General features: G+C 40.5%; 1 protein-coding gene across 5 annotated transcripts in view; it reads left to right on the top strand.

The window, feature by feature from the left end:
* Positions 1–16,916, top strand: part of HECW2 (HECT, C2 and WW domain containing E3 ubiquitin protein ligase 2) — a 321,128-nt gene that overhangs the window by 75,503 nt on the left and 228,709 nt on the right. For 3 of the 5 annotated variants that reach the window (XM_042949536.1, XM_042949537.1, XM_042949535.1), the window contains one exon: positions 15,085–15,399. In XM_042949536.1, coding sequence (XP_042805470.1) covers positions 15,108–15,399 — 292 coding nt within the window. In that variant the 5' untranslated portion in view covers positions 15,085–15,107. Of the gene's footprint in view, positions 1–15,084; positions 15,400–16,916 lie in introns of those variants that run through there. The other 2 variants (XM_042949542.1, XM_042949538.1) reach the window with 1 other exon arrangement.

Raw genomic sequence — 16,916 nt, 5'->3', positions numbered from 1 at the left:
GTTGCACACCCCTACCCTGGGTTTAGACTTGGCTGGTACTGGAACACTTTGGACAGTTTCTTTTTTATTTACACTTTGAGCACATGTGCTTAAAACTAATTCAGTTGGCAAGATTCTTTCAAAGTCCTCTTTAGAAGTAATTGCCTGGCAAATTTTAGCATCACTCCAGTCAGGGACCCTAAACTTCTATGATGTAAAAGAAGAATTACAACTAGTTTTTTGCAGGGAACCCCAAACCCTCAGTGATTAGATGCTTTCAATTCATAAAAGTCTGTTTTCTTAAAAAAGAATAGAGCCTACCCCTTTCTCTCTTGTATGAGTGGGTTGATTTGGTTACATGGTTTTGAAGGCATTGTGAATACATATACAGGTCTTGCTGAGTTCCCTAAACATATTACTTAGAACATAACTAATTACCATTAAAAGCAGATTTACCAGAAAATAAACTAGTTTTCGTTGGAGACCACAGTTTCATCATGAATTCTCAATGGTCCTTGTGGATGAGGCTTAGTCTTGGGATTGATTTGCTGAAATCATAGGATTATCTCACTGGACAGTGGCCCACTGATAAGCTCTGCTCTGAAAATATACCAGGCCCATGAAAACATGGGGCGCATGTTTTTTCCTTAGAGCTTTGGGATCAGTCACTCATTTGGCTATGCATAGACAGGGCCCAGAATTGTTTTCTGGGGAAGTTCTTGCCCAGAAGTGATCCTACCTCCATGCAAGAGAGGAGTGGCCTTTTGTGTGGGCACATGTACTGGTCAGCTTCCTTCATATTTGTAAAAGAATGAGACCCTTCCCAGAGGCTTTGCCCCTAGTCACTTGTGTCTAATATTCAAGGTCAGATTTCTGTTAGTGGACATTATCTTGAACTTATGGAAAACTCATTTATAAGAAGTTACATTCACCAAGACTTGCTTAGAGATATGAAGTCTGGTTATTGCTCTAAGCTATAAAATTTAAGTCTAAATTTTATTCTTGAGTTAAACTGGAGTATAGCTACTAGACCAGTACCATTCCAGTAGAAGTATAATGCGAACCATTCATGTTAATGTTTTTAGGAGCCACCCTGAGAAAGGTAAAAAGAACAGGTGAGATTTGTATTAGATCTATGTAATTTAATCCAATATACCTAAAATACTATCATTTCAATATGTAATCAATATAAAAACTTATTAATGAGATATTTTACTTTTGGGGGGGTACTAAGTTTTTAAAATCTGGTGTGTATTTTATACTTACAACATATCTCAATTTGGACTAGCCCTATTTCAGATGCCCTATAGCCACACGTGGCTGGTAACTCTTATAGTGGATAACACATTGTAGACCATTGTAGAGCTATGTGCGAATGTGCCTGAATTGGAGCTATTTTTGTTAAGCCAATGAGATGTCATGAAAATGGTAATATAACAGCACTGTCATACTTCATGTAGATAGAAGAATGCAGAATAGTAACTTCATAGTACCATGAAGACTAAGGAGTCTGTGGGATGCTAGAAAGTTCAGAGACAAATTAATGACCTATTTCTAGTATCTGAGCAGTGCTGAATGGCACAAGTCCTAGGTATAAACTTTACTCCTTGGCTTGCTTTCCCTTGCTGTTTTGGCTTACTTCTTTTCAGCTTATTGAATGTCCTGTGGCAACATGTCATGTATTTTTTTGTGTGTGGAATAAGGATGGGGATACATAAAGCCTTGCGTTATTTAAATTGTTATTAAGTGTAAATAATTATGTCAGTCTAAATTTTATGGAAAATAGAATCCAAAAAATTTTCCGAAGACTGAAGTCTCTCGGTTGACTTTTGGTTCTTTTAAATTTAGTTTAATAAACTTGGATGTACTTGGGACAATGGTATCTAAGTCATTTGGGCTAACATGGGACTATATAGAGATACTAACTGGTGATTTCTTATGTTAGCAGTTTTCAAATTTCAGCATTTATCAACGTTAACTGGGGAATATATTAAAAATCTGACGTCTGAGCCCTGCCTCACAGGTAGGTTAGGATTAGTAGATTTGGGTTGGGGTCTAGAAAATGGTAGTTTAACATGTTCTCTTGGATTTCATATTCCTGGTAGCTGCTTCTCCCATTTTCTTCCTAACCCTAATCTTCCAGAAAAAAAATGCTTTCCATACCTGACACCCACAGTCTTTTTCCTTTGGTCTTTTCCCCAGCTCTAGCTTTACTGAGAGATAACTGACATACAACATTGTGTAAGTTTAAGGGGTAAAACGTGGTGAGTTGATACACATATATTGCACAGTGATTACCCCTGTAGTGTTAGCTAACATCTCGATCACATCACATAATTTCAATTTCTTCTTTTTTTTCTTTTTTTTTTTTTAACCTTTATTTTTGAGACAGAGAGAGACAGAGAATGAACGGGGGAGGGTCAGAGAGAGAGAGGGAGACACAGAATCTGAAACAGGCTCCAGGCTCCGAGCGGTCAACACAGAACCCGACGCGGGGCTCAATCTCACAGACTGCGAGATCATGACCTGAGCCGAAGTCGGACGCTTAACCGACTGAGCCACCCAGGAGCCCCAATTTCAATTTCTTCTTGTGATGAAAACATTTAAGATCTACACTCTTAGCAACTGTTAAGCATATAATACAGTATTATTAACTATAATCGCCATTAGATCACAAGAACTTGTTCATCTTATAATTGGAAGTTCGTGTATTTTGATCTCTAACCCCCCCCACCATTCTCCCCTGCCCTCTCTCCCTACCCCCTCACCCCCCCCCTCAGTATTTTTCTTATCTCTCTTCCTTGCCTCTCTCTGGCTAATACTGTGTTTTGTAGGGCAACTCCTTATGCAAGGAACCCTCTAAGTATATATTCATTATTATTTAAAAAAATGGATGGGTGAGAAGAGAAAGACAAAGGATGGGACTTACCTGAGTCCTGTGCTGGAAGGGTTGCCCGCATTGGCAAAGCCACTCTTTCAGATCTCTGTTACATATACCTGCACATTAAAAAGTTGTCAGAGCCCATGGAGAATGTCCTGAGGGAGGGAAATTGCTACTTATCAACTTATAATAAATCTGTGGCTCATAACAAACAAACAAACAAACAAACAAACAAACAAACAAACAAATAAAGACTTTCTCTGCCTGCAAAGCTTACAGTAGATGGACCAAAAATGAGAACCAGAAGGCTGGGGAGAAGGCAAGGCATTTCTGGTAACTCAGAAGGTCTGTTTTGGCAGTGGGAGGCTGTTTGGCACCTGCCTTTAGGACATTGACTTTAAACCCTGTAAATAGATGATTTTATCTTCCCACCCCCCAATTTTGTGGGTAACCCTAGGTACCACATGATGTGGCCTAGGTATAGAAGCTATAGGGAGCTGTGATACATGGTCAGAGAAGCAGGCTTTAAGGACCTAAGTGTGGATCTCAGCTGTGTCACCCACTCGCTTGGTGCTCTCATCTGGAAATCAAATCTAGAATTACAGCTTCATCATAGGGTAGCTGTGGAGATAACATGGGGTTGAGGGTGGGGGCAGAGGGTACACAGGAGGTGTCAGAAAAGCAGGCCTTTTAAAGTGAATCTGTTCAGGGGGTGCCTGGGTGGCTCAGTCGGTTAAGCGTCTGACTCTTGATTTTGGCTCAGGTCACCATCTCACGGTTCGTGGGTTTAAGTTCTGTGTCAGGCTCTGTGCTGTTAGTGTGGAGCCTGCTTGGGATTCAATCTCTCCCTCTCTCTGTCCCTCCCCTGCTCTCTCTCAAAAATAAATATAAGAAAAAAAAATAAAGTGAATCTGTTCATAATGGGAAGCCAAGTTTTGTAGTAAATAGGGGGAAAAAGGTTTGATCTGGACAAGGAAAAGTTCAAATTATGGGTATCAGTTTATCTTGCATACAACAAAATTTAGATTTAGTCACAAATATGGCCTAATTATTAGAAGGAAAAAAGAACAAATGAAAGCGTTGACATTTTTTAAGTTGAGGGGAGTTAATTTTTTCAAGGAAATTGTATGATAGCACAATGTAATATGTGTGTTTCTTACCACAACTGTGAAAGTCTTACTACAAAAACTGCCAGGGCTCTGTCGACTTTCCCACAGCCTGTGTTTAATCCTGTGACATTCAAATTGCTCTTAATTTTTTCCGCCTTCACTTGTCAACTCTTCTAACTTCGCCAGACCCTTTTTAATCGGTGGTTTTGCATGTGCTTCAAGAAGTTATTCAAAATCTCTTTCATTGACTTTTATGAATTCCTGAATCTCTCACTAGTTCATGCAGTTTCTCTTTTCAGTCAGTTTATTCTTGGAACATCTGAGGCTCCGTGAGTGACTGACTGACAGATGTGATTGGCAGGGATCAACTCTATCATTGCAGGGAAGAAGTAGTTGAATGGGGATGAATTTAAAAAGTCTTCAGCTCATTGTTTTGTGAACTGTTTCGCTTTCTTCCTCGGCTCCTTAATGGAGTGGAGCTGGATAATGAATACCTAGGTAAAAAGATCATTTTTTTTGTCAAAAGAATTTGAAAACAGTAGTACCGTGAAAATGTAGGTAGTTCTTTTGGGAAAGGTTTCAAACATTTTCTATCCTAATACTTGAATCGAGATTAATCAAGATTAATCCTTGCTCAGGATCATGATGCTGAGCAGAACGGTTTCCTTCTCCATATGCTGCACCTTGATGTTCATTAAATTTGTTGGTTCTTCCAGATGATTCTGCAAACCACTGGGAATCTTGGACGTTGGGTGGTTTATTAATTATTATTTTAAATTAGTTCTTTTTTCTAGTCTTAAGACTTTATGTTCCTTGAGAATAGAGTCTGTTTCGTCTGTGTTTCCCTGGAGCTAGAACAATGCCTCACACATAGCAGGCACGGGAAGTTGCTGGTATGAACAATCAGGTCAGTTTAGCACTCTGTATTTATGACTTACATGTGACTCCCCTCTCTAACATGATTATTCCTTGTTGTTTGATTATATCTCATTTCCCTTTTTCTTTCTGAGGTGCTTTTGTTAACCTCAGTGATAACAGGAAGCATCAGTTGGTAATCTCAGACTTTGAAATTTAGCCTGTATGTTTGCAGCTTGTGCCCACAACTATTTCAGGTGCCAGTGAAATTGCTTCCATTAGAAAACTTAGTGTGGTGGCGTATCATCTGGAAAGTTAAAAACAACAGTTGATCGTGTCATTGAATGGACGTTGTTCTTGGTACTCTGGTGAAAAAAAGGTCTAAATATATTTGCCAACTTAGAGGTAACATCTGTCTGTCATTTCCGACTCTTCATGAAGCATACATTGTAGTGGGGAGAGACACTAGACACTGGAGAGATATTAATGATTTATACTGGATATTAGGATGTGAAAGTGCTATGGAGGAAAAATAAAGCAGGGAAAGTGTAGTGCTGAGACAATTGAAATTTTACATGGAGTGGTCTGGGAAGGTCCTACTGAGATGGTGGCATTTGGTAAAAATGTGAAGGGGTAGCAAAATGAGCCATGTGGATATTGAAGAGAAGAGCTTCTGTGGTAAAGGAAACAGTAGATGCAAAGGCCCTGTGGTTGAGTATAGCTGGTACCTTCCAGGAGCTGCAGTGGGACTAGGATAGCATGAGCATGGGTGGCCACGGTGGTAGATGAAGTCAGAGAGGACAAGATGATGTGTCCTCATAGACCATTATATGGGTTTTGGCTTTTATTCTAAGTGAAATGGGGGGCTTTGGAGGGTTTTGGGTAGAGAACAAATGATCTGACTTCCATTTGAAAAAAATCATTCTGGTTGATGTTTTGAGAATAGACAGCGAGAAATCGAAGATAGGAGCAATGAATGAGATGGGTTTTTGTTTTGTTTTGTTTTGTTTTTAAGGTTTACTTATTTATTTTGAGAAAGACAGCAAGTGAGCAGGGGAGGGGAGAGAGAGAGGGAGACAGAGAATCCCAAGCAGGCTCTGCGCTGTCAGTGAAGAGCCTAATGAGGGGCTTGAACCCATGAACCGTGAGATCATACCTGAGCCAAAATCAAAAGTCGGATGCTCAACCGACTGAGCCATCCAGGTGCCCAAAGGAGATGATTATTTATTCAGAGGACAGATGATAGTGGTTTGGATCAGACTGAAGCCACTGAAAGCTAATTCCTATCTTCCCATTTTTGAATTGGATTCTTTCTTTGACTTAGAATTCACTCCACATTTCCATGGCCTGTTCATATCTTTCAAAGTTCAGCTCAATTTTTCTCATTAGGCTTTTCTTAAACACTGCAATCCCTGCTGACTATTCTCTGCAGTGAATTCTTACTGACTTCTGCACTTACACCTTATAATATAGAAAGGAGTTGTTCTGTATTTCTTTCATGTAGGTTGATTGGTTTTTATTTCTTTCCATTGGATAGCAAGGACCTTATCTTGTACTTTTCAGCATAGAGTAGGCACTTGACTTAATAAATCCTTTTTTGAATGCCTGGCTAAATTCTAAAGAAAAGTCCACGTGTGCTCCTACTGTTGATTTGGTCCTTTCAAATTCTTCTTTCCTCATTAGTGGCAGTTAACTACATCCACTCATTTATTTGAAAAACATTTACTGAACACTTACTATTTTGCTGAGGATATAACATGCAAGAGAAATAGAAATTGTCCTCGGAGAGTTTATAGTCTGGCAGAGGAAGACCTGAATCTTCATGCTCAGATTCTGAGGCGTTGTGAGGTACAGAGGATAGGAATGTAAAGAGGCTGTGGGAGGGGCGCCTGGGTGGCTCAGTCGGTTGAGAATCTGACTCTTGGTTTCTGCTCAGGTCATGATCTCCCAGGGTTGGGGGATAGAGCCCTGCATCCAGCTGTGCACTGAGTGTGAAGGCTGCTTAAGATTCTGTCTCTCCCTCTGCTTCTCTACCCTGTTCATGCTCTCTCTAAAAGAAAAAAAAGGCCCCTGGGATTCAATAGTAGGAGAGTTGCCTTCTGGCTGGGTTTTCTTCAAGAAGGGTGGTCTCCAGGCCTTGAACGTGGGTGGGAGCAGTAGGTGGAGAGAATGGCGTGGACACTGCCAAGAATGCTGAGCGATTTCATGCTTAGCAGAATAGATGAGTTCTCAGGGACAAAGTCTGTATGCGACTTTTTCATGCATTTATTTAGGGAAGTATAAAGAAACAGAAGACCATGAGGGAAGGGAAGGGGAAAAAAAATAGTTACACACAGAGAGGGAGGGAGGCAAACCGTAAGAGCCAAATACAGAGAACAAACTGAGGGTGGATGGGGGGGGTGGTGGGGGACAGGGCAAAACGGGTGATGGGTATTGAGGAGGGCACTTGTTGGGATGCGCACTGGGTGTGGTACGTAAGCAATGAACCACCGGAATCTACCCCAAAAACCAAGAGCACACTTTACACACTGTATGTTAGCCAATTTGACAATAAATCATATTAGAAAAAAAAAGAGGAAGTATAAAGAAATCCACCCTTCAGGTTTCAGCTTTATCAGCCTAAACGTCACTCCCTGTGAGAGGCCTGCCCTGCTCTCCCTGCGCAGACTTGGTCCCACCCCTGCCCCTTTGTTTGCTTCCGTCCTGGACCTGTAATTATGTTCCTTGATCAGGAGTGCTGTCATTGAAGGAGTACTGCAGGGTGGCAGAAAACACCAGAGTCAGAGAGGCCTGCTGAGAAGTGACTGTCTGGATAGGATCTGACACGAACTTGGCTTAGTCCTGCTGTGCTGGTGGGAATGGAAAGAGAGAAGCATTAAGGCTTAAAAAATGTGCTCTGTGGAGTGCAGGGTACCTGCAGCCATTGCTAGTGTTTCTAGTTATGACCTCTGGGTGTTTTATGGAATACAGTCGATTGTCTTTTCTAGCAGCTTTGGACAATCAGTAACTAGAAGCTTATGTTTTGCGGTTTGCATTGCAAGGAAAACTTTCCCACGAAAATGTGTTCCAGCCACCACAAAGTGATGCAGAATGTTTAATATCTGAATTCCACTTACCAACAATTGGTAATTATCTGCAGCTTCAGCTAAAGATGATGTTTTGGGGTGTATTCCATGCGAAAAAAAAAAAGACATCTTTCGCCCTAGGGATGTTCAGGGAGTAGAAGTTTAATATCTTTCAAAAGAGATGACTTTAAAATGAATTGATTCCACTTCCTGCACTCAAACCATCGATATTTGTCAACAGATAAGCAAACCACCAAAAGTGCTTGATATACAAGCAAAGGCTTTTTTCTTTTTTTAAATATTTAGACCGTAGAACTTCATGTGTATTTACTAAAAAATAGGTTGGCATTTTAAAAAGGCATTGAAAATACATGAAGTTTTGATTCCCATTTTTTCTAATTTGCCATAATGTTTGAAAATGACTCTTGAGGGGTGCCTGGGTGGCTTGGTCGGTTAAGCGTCCGACTTCGGCTGAAGCCATGATCTCATGGTCTGTGAGTTCAAGCCCCGCGTCGGGCTCTGTGCTGACAGCTCAGAGCCTGGAGCCTGTTTCAGATTCTGTGTCTCCCTCTCTCTCTGCTACTCCCCTGTTCATGCTCTGTCTCTCTCTGTCTCAAAAATAAAAAAAGTTAAAAAAAAAATAAAATAAAGAAAACGACTCTTGAAGTTTTATTCGTCTTAATTTAATAGAATTTTAAAAATATAGATTAGTGTTTTAAAAAATCAGGGGCGCCTGGGTGGCTCAGACAGTTAAGCGTCTGACTCTTGGTTTCGCCTCAGGTCATGATCTCACAGTTCGTGAGATCGAGCCCCATGTTGGGCAGTGTGGAGCCTGCTTGGGATTTTCTCCCACCCTCTCTCTCTGCCCTTACCCACTGGTGCTGTGTGCTCTTGCGTGTGTGCTCTCTCTCTCTAAATAAATAAACTTAAAAAAAAAAATAAAAAAATTGATATCCATGCCAATTGAATACCATTCCAGTAAGGGACTCGTTACAATCTACAATCAACTTTTGAGGTACATGAGTAAAGTTGTTGCCTTTCTTCTTCCCATACTTGCTATCCGATCCTATATTCTTCTCTTGTTACATATGTAAGGGTCTGTCATTTGGGTGCTCATATTTTGTTACTTTCATTTTTCTTTCTCTTTTATTTTTGTCCAGCATTCGTTTCCTCTTCTTCTAGTTACAACCATTCCCCTTTTTCTGAGGAAGCTGCCTTCACTTTTGGTCTGGATGCCTTTTGTTCTCCCAGGGTGCCAGCAAGCTTTGTGAGACTGCCTTCTCAGCTGCACAGCGTCTCACTGCACCTGCCCGTCTGAGTACTGTTAGTTTTCTTTTTTAAAAATAATTTTTTAAAAGATTTATTTATTTTTGAGATAGAGAGACAGACAGGCAGACAGACAGACAGAGACAGAGCATGAACAGGGGAGGGTCAGAGAATAGGAGACACAGAATCTGAAGCAGGCTCCAGGCTCTGAGCTGTCAGTACAGAACCCAATGCAGAGCTGAAACTCACGAACCATGCAATCGTGACCTGAGCCGAAGTCGGACGCTTAACCGACTGAGTCACCTAGGCGCCCCTATGTTAGTTTTCAAACTGGACATTTTAATGGATAAAAAATTACATCTCATATTTAAAATATTTGTTTTTTGATATGTAATTATCAATTATTTAACTTTTTCCTTTTGGGAATTATCTATTCACACCTACAAAGGAAAATTTAGTAGTTGAATTAAAAACCTTATTGAATTTAAGGAACTCCAAAGAGTTAAACCAAATCGTAATGATTTTCTCTTATTTATCTCGTATATTCAGCAGTTGAAGGTTAAAACAACATCTTGAATGCACTGTTGGACTCAGTCTTTAAGATTAATAGCTTTTTGGGGGGCGTCTGGGTGGCTTGGTTGGTTAAGCGTTCGACTTCGGCCCAGGTCATTATCTCACGGTCCGTGAGTTCGAGCCCCGCGTCAGGCTCTGTGCTGACAGCTCAGAGCCTGGAGCCTGCTTCAGATTCTGTGTCTCCCCCTCTCTCTCCCCCTCTCCCACTCACACTCTCTCTCAAAAATAAATAAACATTAAAAAATTTTAAAAATTAAAAGGTTTTGGAACTTAAAATGATTTCTTCCCATTTGTGTACATTCCTTTTCCAGACTGACATGTGGACTATTTTTATATTGTGGATCCTAACATATTATTTGGTGAAACTGTGAGAAGGACAGGCTTTTTCTAAAGAGCAGGAGCCTGGAGGGTAAATTGCATTTTCTGATACTTCTCCCCCTGAGAAGAGGAAGTGAGAGGCAGGCAGCTTGAGTCAGCTGAGGCTCTCTGTCAAATGCCCTGGAGTCCTGGAAGCACTTACTGACAAGTGTTGTAGCAGGGATTTTCTGGTATTAATCACCTTACTAGAACATTCTTGCTGAGTAAGCTGAGTATTGGGGTTATGATTATGTAGGATAAACACTGAGTGATGACTATGATTGCTTTCTTTTAGCAGGAGGTATGGTGGAAATCCACTGGGAGAGATCTGTAGTTGGGAATTTGGTGATGACTTTCTTCATTTCCTGTGTCAACTGGCCTGGCAGGTCTGATGGGTGGCTGATTTCTCTTCCTAGGTTTCTCACATCTCCGCTTATTGCAGGCTAATTATATTTTCTTTAGTGTCTCTTGACATCTTTTCGCCCTTTGTTTCCCTCATTTATATAGTAAAACACACACGGAGTTTAAAGCATGGTATAGTTGAGTAGGTGTGTGTGTGTGTGTGTGTGTGTGTGTGTGTGTGTGTGTGTGTGTTTATGTGTTTTTGTTTTTGTTTTTTTTGGAATTTGAATGGTTAAACAATGTTGTTATAGCTTTGTTTATCAGTATACAGTCTAGGAAGTTAAAATCCTAGGGTGCATTTCTAGTTTGACATGCAATGTTGTCAGTACTTACCCTTCAGGTGAAATTCAGTAAATTGACATTCACCTCCAGTTTCTTGAGCAAAAATATTTTAAATAAAGATGCTTGCTTAATGTATTTGTCGTCTGCTACTGTCTCTGTCTTCTGCACAAAATCTGCTGCTTTTGGACATGAAGTCATATACTAAGGTGTTTTGCAATTTGCTTGGTAATTACATCTCTGTTGACCTCTGGAAGAAAAGTGATTTTGTTTTTAGCTGTTGTTTAAGCAGATGTCCGTTATCCGAGAGAGCAGCATAGTGCAGACCTCATCGTAAATCGAAGGGGGTGGGGTTTAAGGAGTGCTTCATCATATTACATTGTGTCCTTTGGGAATGGGACCTAGAGCTGCAGCAGCGCTCCTCAAGGGAGGGATTGTCTAAGGAGCTTCCAAGGACCAGCTTTCTGTGTAATAAGTATGGTGGGTACTAATCAGTTTCCCTTACATTGGCTTTATCTGTAAAGCTTTTCAGAACAGCATGGATACTTATCTGAAGAAAATTTGTCTGTCTTATTGCATAAGGCTTAGGTATGAAACCAAGAAGCAAGTCAAGACTTCTTAGATTTCAGTAGGAAAAAATATAAAGTAGCCATTTGCTGTCATTTCAGTAGCTAATTTGCCCATGTGGGAATAGTGGTTTGAATAAGGTAGTTATAAAGGAAAATTGTATCTATAATATTTAGAGTGGTTTGTTGTTTTTCATTTTCATGCAGCCTTGAGAATTTTTGCATGATGTTTGATCTTATTTACTGTTGAAACATGAACTCTAAAATATACTTTTCTTTTCCTATAGGGGAGAAATGAAATTTTCCAATACAGGCTTGGACTATTGTCCCTCATCGTAATCTGAGCATTTTATTTTATTTCATTTCATTTTATTTTATTTTAGGGAGAGAGTGCACTCACTTGTGTGTGAGTGGGGGAGGGGCAGAGAGAGAGGGAGAGAATCTTAAGCAAGCTCCATGCGAGCCCAATGCAGGGCTTGATCCCACGACCCTGGGATCATGACCTGAGCCGAATCAAGAGTTGGATCCTCAACCGACTTAGCCCCCCAGGCATTCCCTATTCTAATTTTTTTTCTTTTCCATTGATCTAAGTTATGTAAAGTAAAATATCTGACTGAGGCTTTTTTATTTTTAAAAAAAATTTTTTAACATTTATTTATTTATTTTTGAGACAGAGAGAGACAGAGCATGAATGGGGGAGGGTCAGAGAGAGGGAGACACAGAATCTGAAGCAGGCTCCAGGCTCTGAGCTGTCAGCACAGAGCCCGACGTGGGGCTCGAACCCACGGACCGCGAGATCATGACCTGAGCCGAAGTTGGCCGCTCAACTGACTGAGCCACGCAGGCGCCCCTGAATGAGATTTTTAAACCCTGGACTAGTAAGGCTTTTAGAGATGATTTTAGTTGATTTTAATTAACAAACAATAAGGCTATTATTAAGCAGAAACTTGCATTTGAATATTTATTTTTATCCCTGGCTTCATAATAACCAGCAACTCGACCCACCTTCACAAGAGTCTTTGGGACATAGTGACTTGGGTATATTGCATTTACTTCCAACTCACCGAAGATCGTATTGATTTTCTTAGCCCCATCAATGTTTCTGGGATTTTATTGCTGCTTGGACTGAAAATCCAGAATTTAGTCCTGATTTTTCCCCACTTTGATCCCCTGTATTCATTCTGTTGCCACATCTTTGGGCTCGCTCTTTGAAATATTCCCAATTGATATATTTCCCTTCTGTGTTACTAAAATCCGTTTTTCAGCACTCAGTGCTGGATTCCTCACTTAATCAGCTTCTGACTGTTTTACCTCCTCTGTTACCCTCCTTTTACAACCAGCCCTGCAGAGGCTGTCAGATTAAGTTTCTCATACTTATATATAATGTTTTGACTCTTGTGCTCGAGACCCTGCAATGACTCCTGCTTATCACTCTTAGGTTCCAGCTGACTTGTTTTCTGTTCTGTGCCTGAGGTTCTTCTAATCTCACCTCTCAGTTCCTGGCTTGTGGGTGCGGGGCTCTCAAAGTTCTTTCCTAAGTGGATTGTTTGGAAATTGGAGTTATTATTTTTTTAAATGTAGAAACAATTATTTAAGAGACGTGGTTGAGTTAAAAGCTATAACTCAAAGGGCTGTGTATCCATATGTAGCTGATTTCTGGCTTCTGGGAGCCAGGAGCCATGTTGAATAGGGAGGCAGGGGAAGAATGGACTATTTTCTCCATGGGGTCATCTAACATGAGGCGGAACTTAGAGTAATTTTTCCTGTGTAAAAAGGTAGTCTTCAGCATTTGATTTCTCTTAACTGTCTCCCAACCCTTGGAGCTACTCCAAAGTAAATCGTGCATTAATTAATTCAGTAATTATATTGTTACTAAAAGTAACAGTAGTTGCTTTTTACTGAACACTTTCATGTATGATTTTTCTTAAAAATATTTTTTAATGCTTATTTATTTTTGAGAGGCAGAGCATGAGCAGGTGAGGAGCAGAGAGAAAGGGAGACATATAATCTGAAGCAGGCTCCAGGCTCTGAACTGTCAGCACACAGCCCATTGCGGGGTTCACGCCTGTGAACTGTGCAATCATGACCTGAGCTGAAGTCGGGTTCTCAACCGACTGAGCCACCCAGGCCCCCCTCACTTAAGATTTTTCTTTTCTTTTTTATTTTTAATTTTATTTTTTATTTTTTTTAAATTTACATCCAAATTAGTATATAGTGAAACAATGATTTCAGGAGTAGATTCCTTCATGCCCCTTACCCATTTAGCCCATCCCCCCTCCCACAACCCCTCTAGTAACCCTCAGTTTGTTCTCCATATTTATGAGTCTTTTCTGTTTTGTCCCCCTCCCTGTTTTTATATTATTTTTGTTTCCCTTTTCTTATGTTCATCTGTTTTGTCTCTTAAAGTCCTCATATGAGTGAAGTCATACGATTTTTGTCTTTCTCTAACACTTAAGATTTTTCTAATCCTTATAGCAATCTTTCATGGTACTTTAAAGTCATCTCCATTTAATAATTGAGGCAGGGTGAAGTTCAAGCATGTGCAGCTATTGATTTATAAACACAAGTCTTACAAATAACCTATGTGTTTGTGAATCACTTGAAAGAATAAGTACTGTGTGAATGTTTGTTAAAGAAATATACAGATAACCTCCATCCTTTCTCCATGTCAGCTCCTCCCTTGCCGTACATACGCACCACTGAGACACTGTTCCTGCTTTTAAAGACTGTGTAGCTTCAACAGACCTGGTTTCTTTTGCTGTTTAGAGACTTTTTAGTTTGATATAGTCCCAGTTGTTTATTTTTGCTTTGGTTGCCTTTGCTTTTGGTGTCAGATCCAAGAAAAATTATTGTCAAGACTGATGTCAAGATGCTTACTCCCTATGTTTTCTTCTAGGAGTTTTATGCCTTCAGGGTTTATTTTCAAATCCTTAATCTGTTTTGAGTTGGTTTTTGTCTACTGTGTAAGATAAGGGTCCAGCTTCATTCTTTTGTGTGTGGCTGTCCAGTTTGCCCAGCACCCCTTATTGAGGAGACTGTCATTTCCCCAAGCTTGCATTCTTGTTGGGAGAAGTATGCAATAACCAAATAAATAAGTACATGGTACTGTGTGGCACATCAGGTTATGGTAATTGCTATGGAGAAAAATACAGCGAGAGAGGAGAGATGGGGAAGAGATGGGGTGTTGCGGTCTTAAATACGATGGCCATTCTATTTAAGAGAGGAGGTGACATTTGAGCAAGTTCCTGATAAACACTGATGGGTTACATTCCTGTGAGAAGGAAATTGAGCAGGTTAACCTGTGCTCAGTGGTAGATTTCAGCTGTGTTTAGCACGTGTCACAATTTTCTGTCTTGCTATTTTAAAATTTAATTTCCACAAGAAATAAGTATATGGGGTGGGGGTGAAAGAAAAGAGGACCATTCCTGAAGGTGGGGTGTCTGGGAGAGGATAAACCTAAAAGGACTGGTAGGGAAATCTGCTTGTCCTTAATTGCCAGGGGGAAACTGTGCCCTGTGAAATCAAGGGCCACAGGTGCGTGATGGCCTTTGCCATCATGTGACCTCAGACTATAGAAGTTGTTTCTGACATCATCAGTCGACAAGTAGAATAATAGGTTTTATTTTGACAGCAGAAGATTATTGCATGGCCGGGCTTTCATAAACACTCTTTAGGGCTTTACGTCTGGGAGGCTTAAACCTAATTCCCTCGCATTGTAGCACTAATGCTTTGTGCTTGTCTGTCTCTTGCAGCTTTGTAGGAAGCTAACCTCAGGATGGCCAGCTCAGCCCGGGAGCACCTGCTTTTTGTGCGGCGTCGAAATCCCCAGATGCGGTACACATTGAGCCCAGAGAACCTTCAGAGCCTCGCCGCCCAGAGCTCCATGCCAGAGAACATGACCCTACAGAGGGCAAACAGCGACACAGACCTGGTGACCTCTGAGAGCCGCTCCAGCTTGACTGCCAGCATGTACGAGTACACGCTGGGGCAAGCCCAAAACCTCATTATCTTCTGGGACATTAAAGAGGAGGTGGACCCCAGTGATTGGATTGGACTTTATCACATAGGTGAGTGACATAAGATGGACTTGCATGTGACGTAGAGCATATGTTTTTACTATGACAGTTTCCTAGTTTGTATTTTTTCCTGGAAAAAAAAATCACCCACATACAAATAAACTCAGCAAATTCTGGGAATTTTTTTCCCCAGAAAAATTAGAGTCAAAAATGATAAATACCTTTGCTGATATGAATTTGTGGTTACATTTCTACCCTGATTAAATGCCAGAACCTGAAGATTTTACAGTGTTTTCTTTTAAAGAAAGAAAACTTCACATTGCCCTTGATCAGTAGTCCCATTTTGGGGAGGAGGCGGATATTAGCTTTTACCTATATTTTTGAACTGACTGAAAAGAAGTCTAGGTTTAGATAACTGATGTGAGAAAATGTCCTGTAGTTTCTAAAGATTGAATTCCATGAAGAACAACCTGCAGTCTGTGGTGTCTTTTTATATCAAAATTCCTGATGTGTGCTTGATCAGTTAGGTGAAGAACATGTCATGTTCTCTTAATAAATGACTTAGAAATAGGTTGCTGTTTGTTTTACTAAAAATGTCCCAGCTGTATTTAGCTAATTTGTACCTGTTATTCCTAGGTGAGCGAATGATGAATGGCACATGCCAGAAAATATAAAATTTGTTTTGTTGAAAGCAAAAATCAAAACCTATCAACCAGGCTTAAAGAAAATCTAAATTAAATGTGATAATGGGACGCCTGGATTATCATCCAACTGTTGATTTCAGCTGAGGTCATGATCCCTGGGATTGAGTCCCATGTCAGACTCTGTCCTGAGCATGGAGTCTGCTTAAGGTTTTGTTTTTTTTTTTTTCCTCTCTCCCTCTGCCCTTCTTCCTGATGCACAGGTGCTCTCTCTAAAACAAAGAAACAAAGAAACAAAGAAACAAAATCCTTAAAGTTGGGGAACTTTTTCACTCAATGAAGGGAATTCTTTTCAAAATTTAACATCCAAGTATTTTTTAAATTTTTTTTTTTTTTAACGTTTATTTATTTTTGGGACAGAGAGAGACAGAGCATGAACGGGGGAGGGGCAGAGAGAGGGGGAGACACAGAATCGGAAGCAGGCTCCAAGCTCTGAGCCATCAGCACAGAGCCCGATGCGGGACTCGAACTCACGGACCGTGAGATCGTGACCTGAGCTGAAGTCGGACGCCTAACCGACTGAGCCACCCAGGCGCCCCAACATCAAGTATTTTAATAGAAAGACATTGTTGCTTTCACTGCAGATTATAAGCCAAGCATTTTGTTGTTGTTTTTTAATGAATAAATTAGGGGGAAATAAAAGACCCAATCATTTATGGCAGTGCTCCTCAATCAGGGGTGGTTTTATCCCCTACAGGACATTTGGTGATGTTCGGAGACGTTTTTGGTTGGCACAGTTGGGTAGGGAATGGGAGACCAGAGATGCTTCTACACATCTTGGAGCGTAGTACAGAACAGCCTCCCACAACAGTTCTCTTTTAGCGCCACTATTGACAAATTCCGATTTAAGGCAAAGTAACATCCTTT

The sequence above is a fragment of the Panthera leo genome, chromosome C1, assembly GCF_018350215.1.
Source record: "Panthera leo isolate Ple1 chromosome C1, P.leo_Ple1_pat1.1, whole genome shotgun sequence".
NCBI classification, from domain to species: Eukaryota; Metazoa; Chordata; class Mammalia; order Carnivora; family Felidae; genus Panthera; species Panthera leo.
This window is presented reverse-complemented; position numbering and strand designations above follow the sequence as displayed.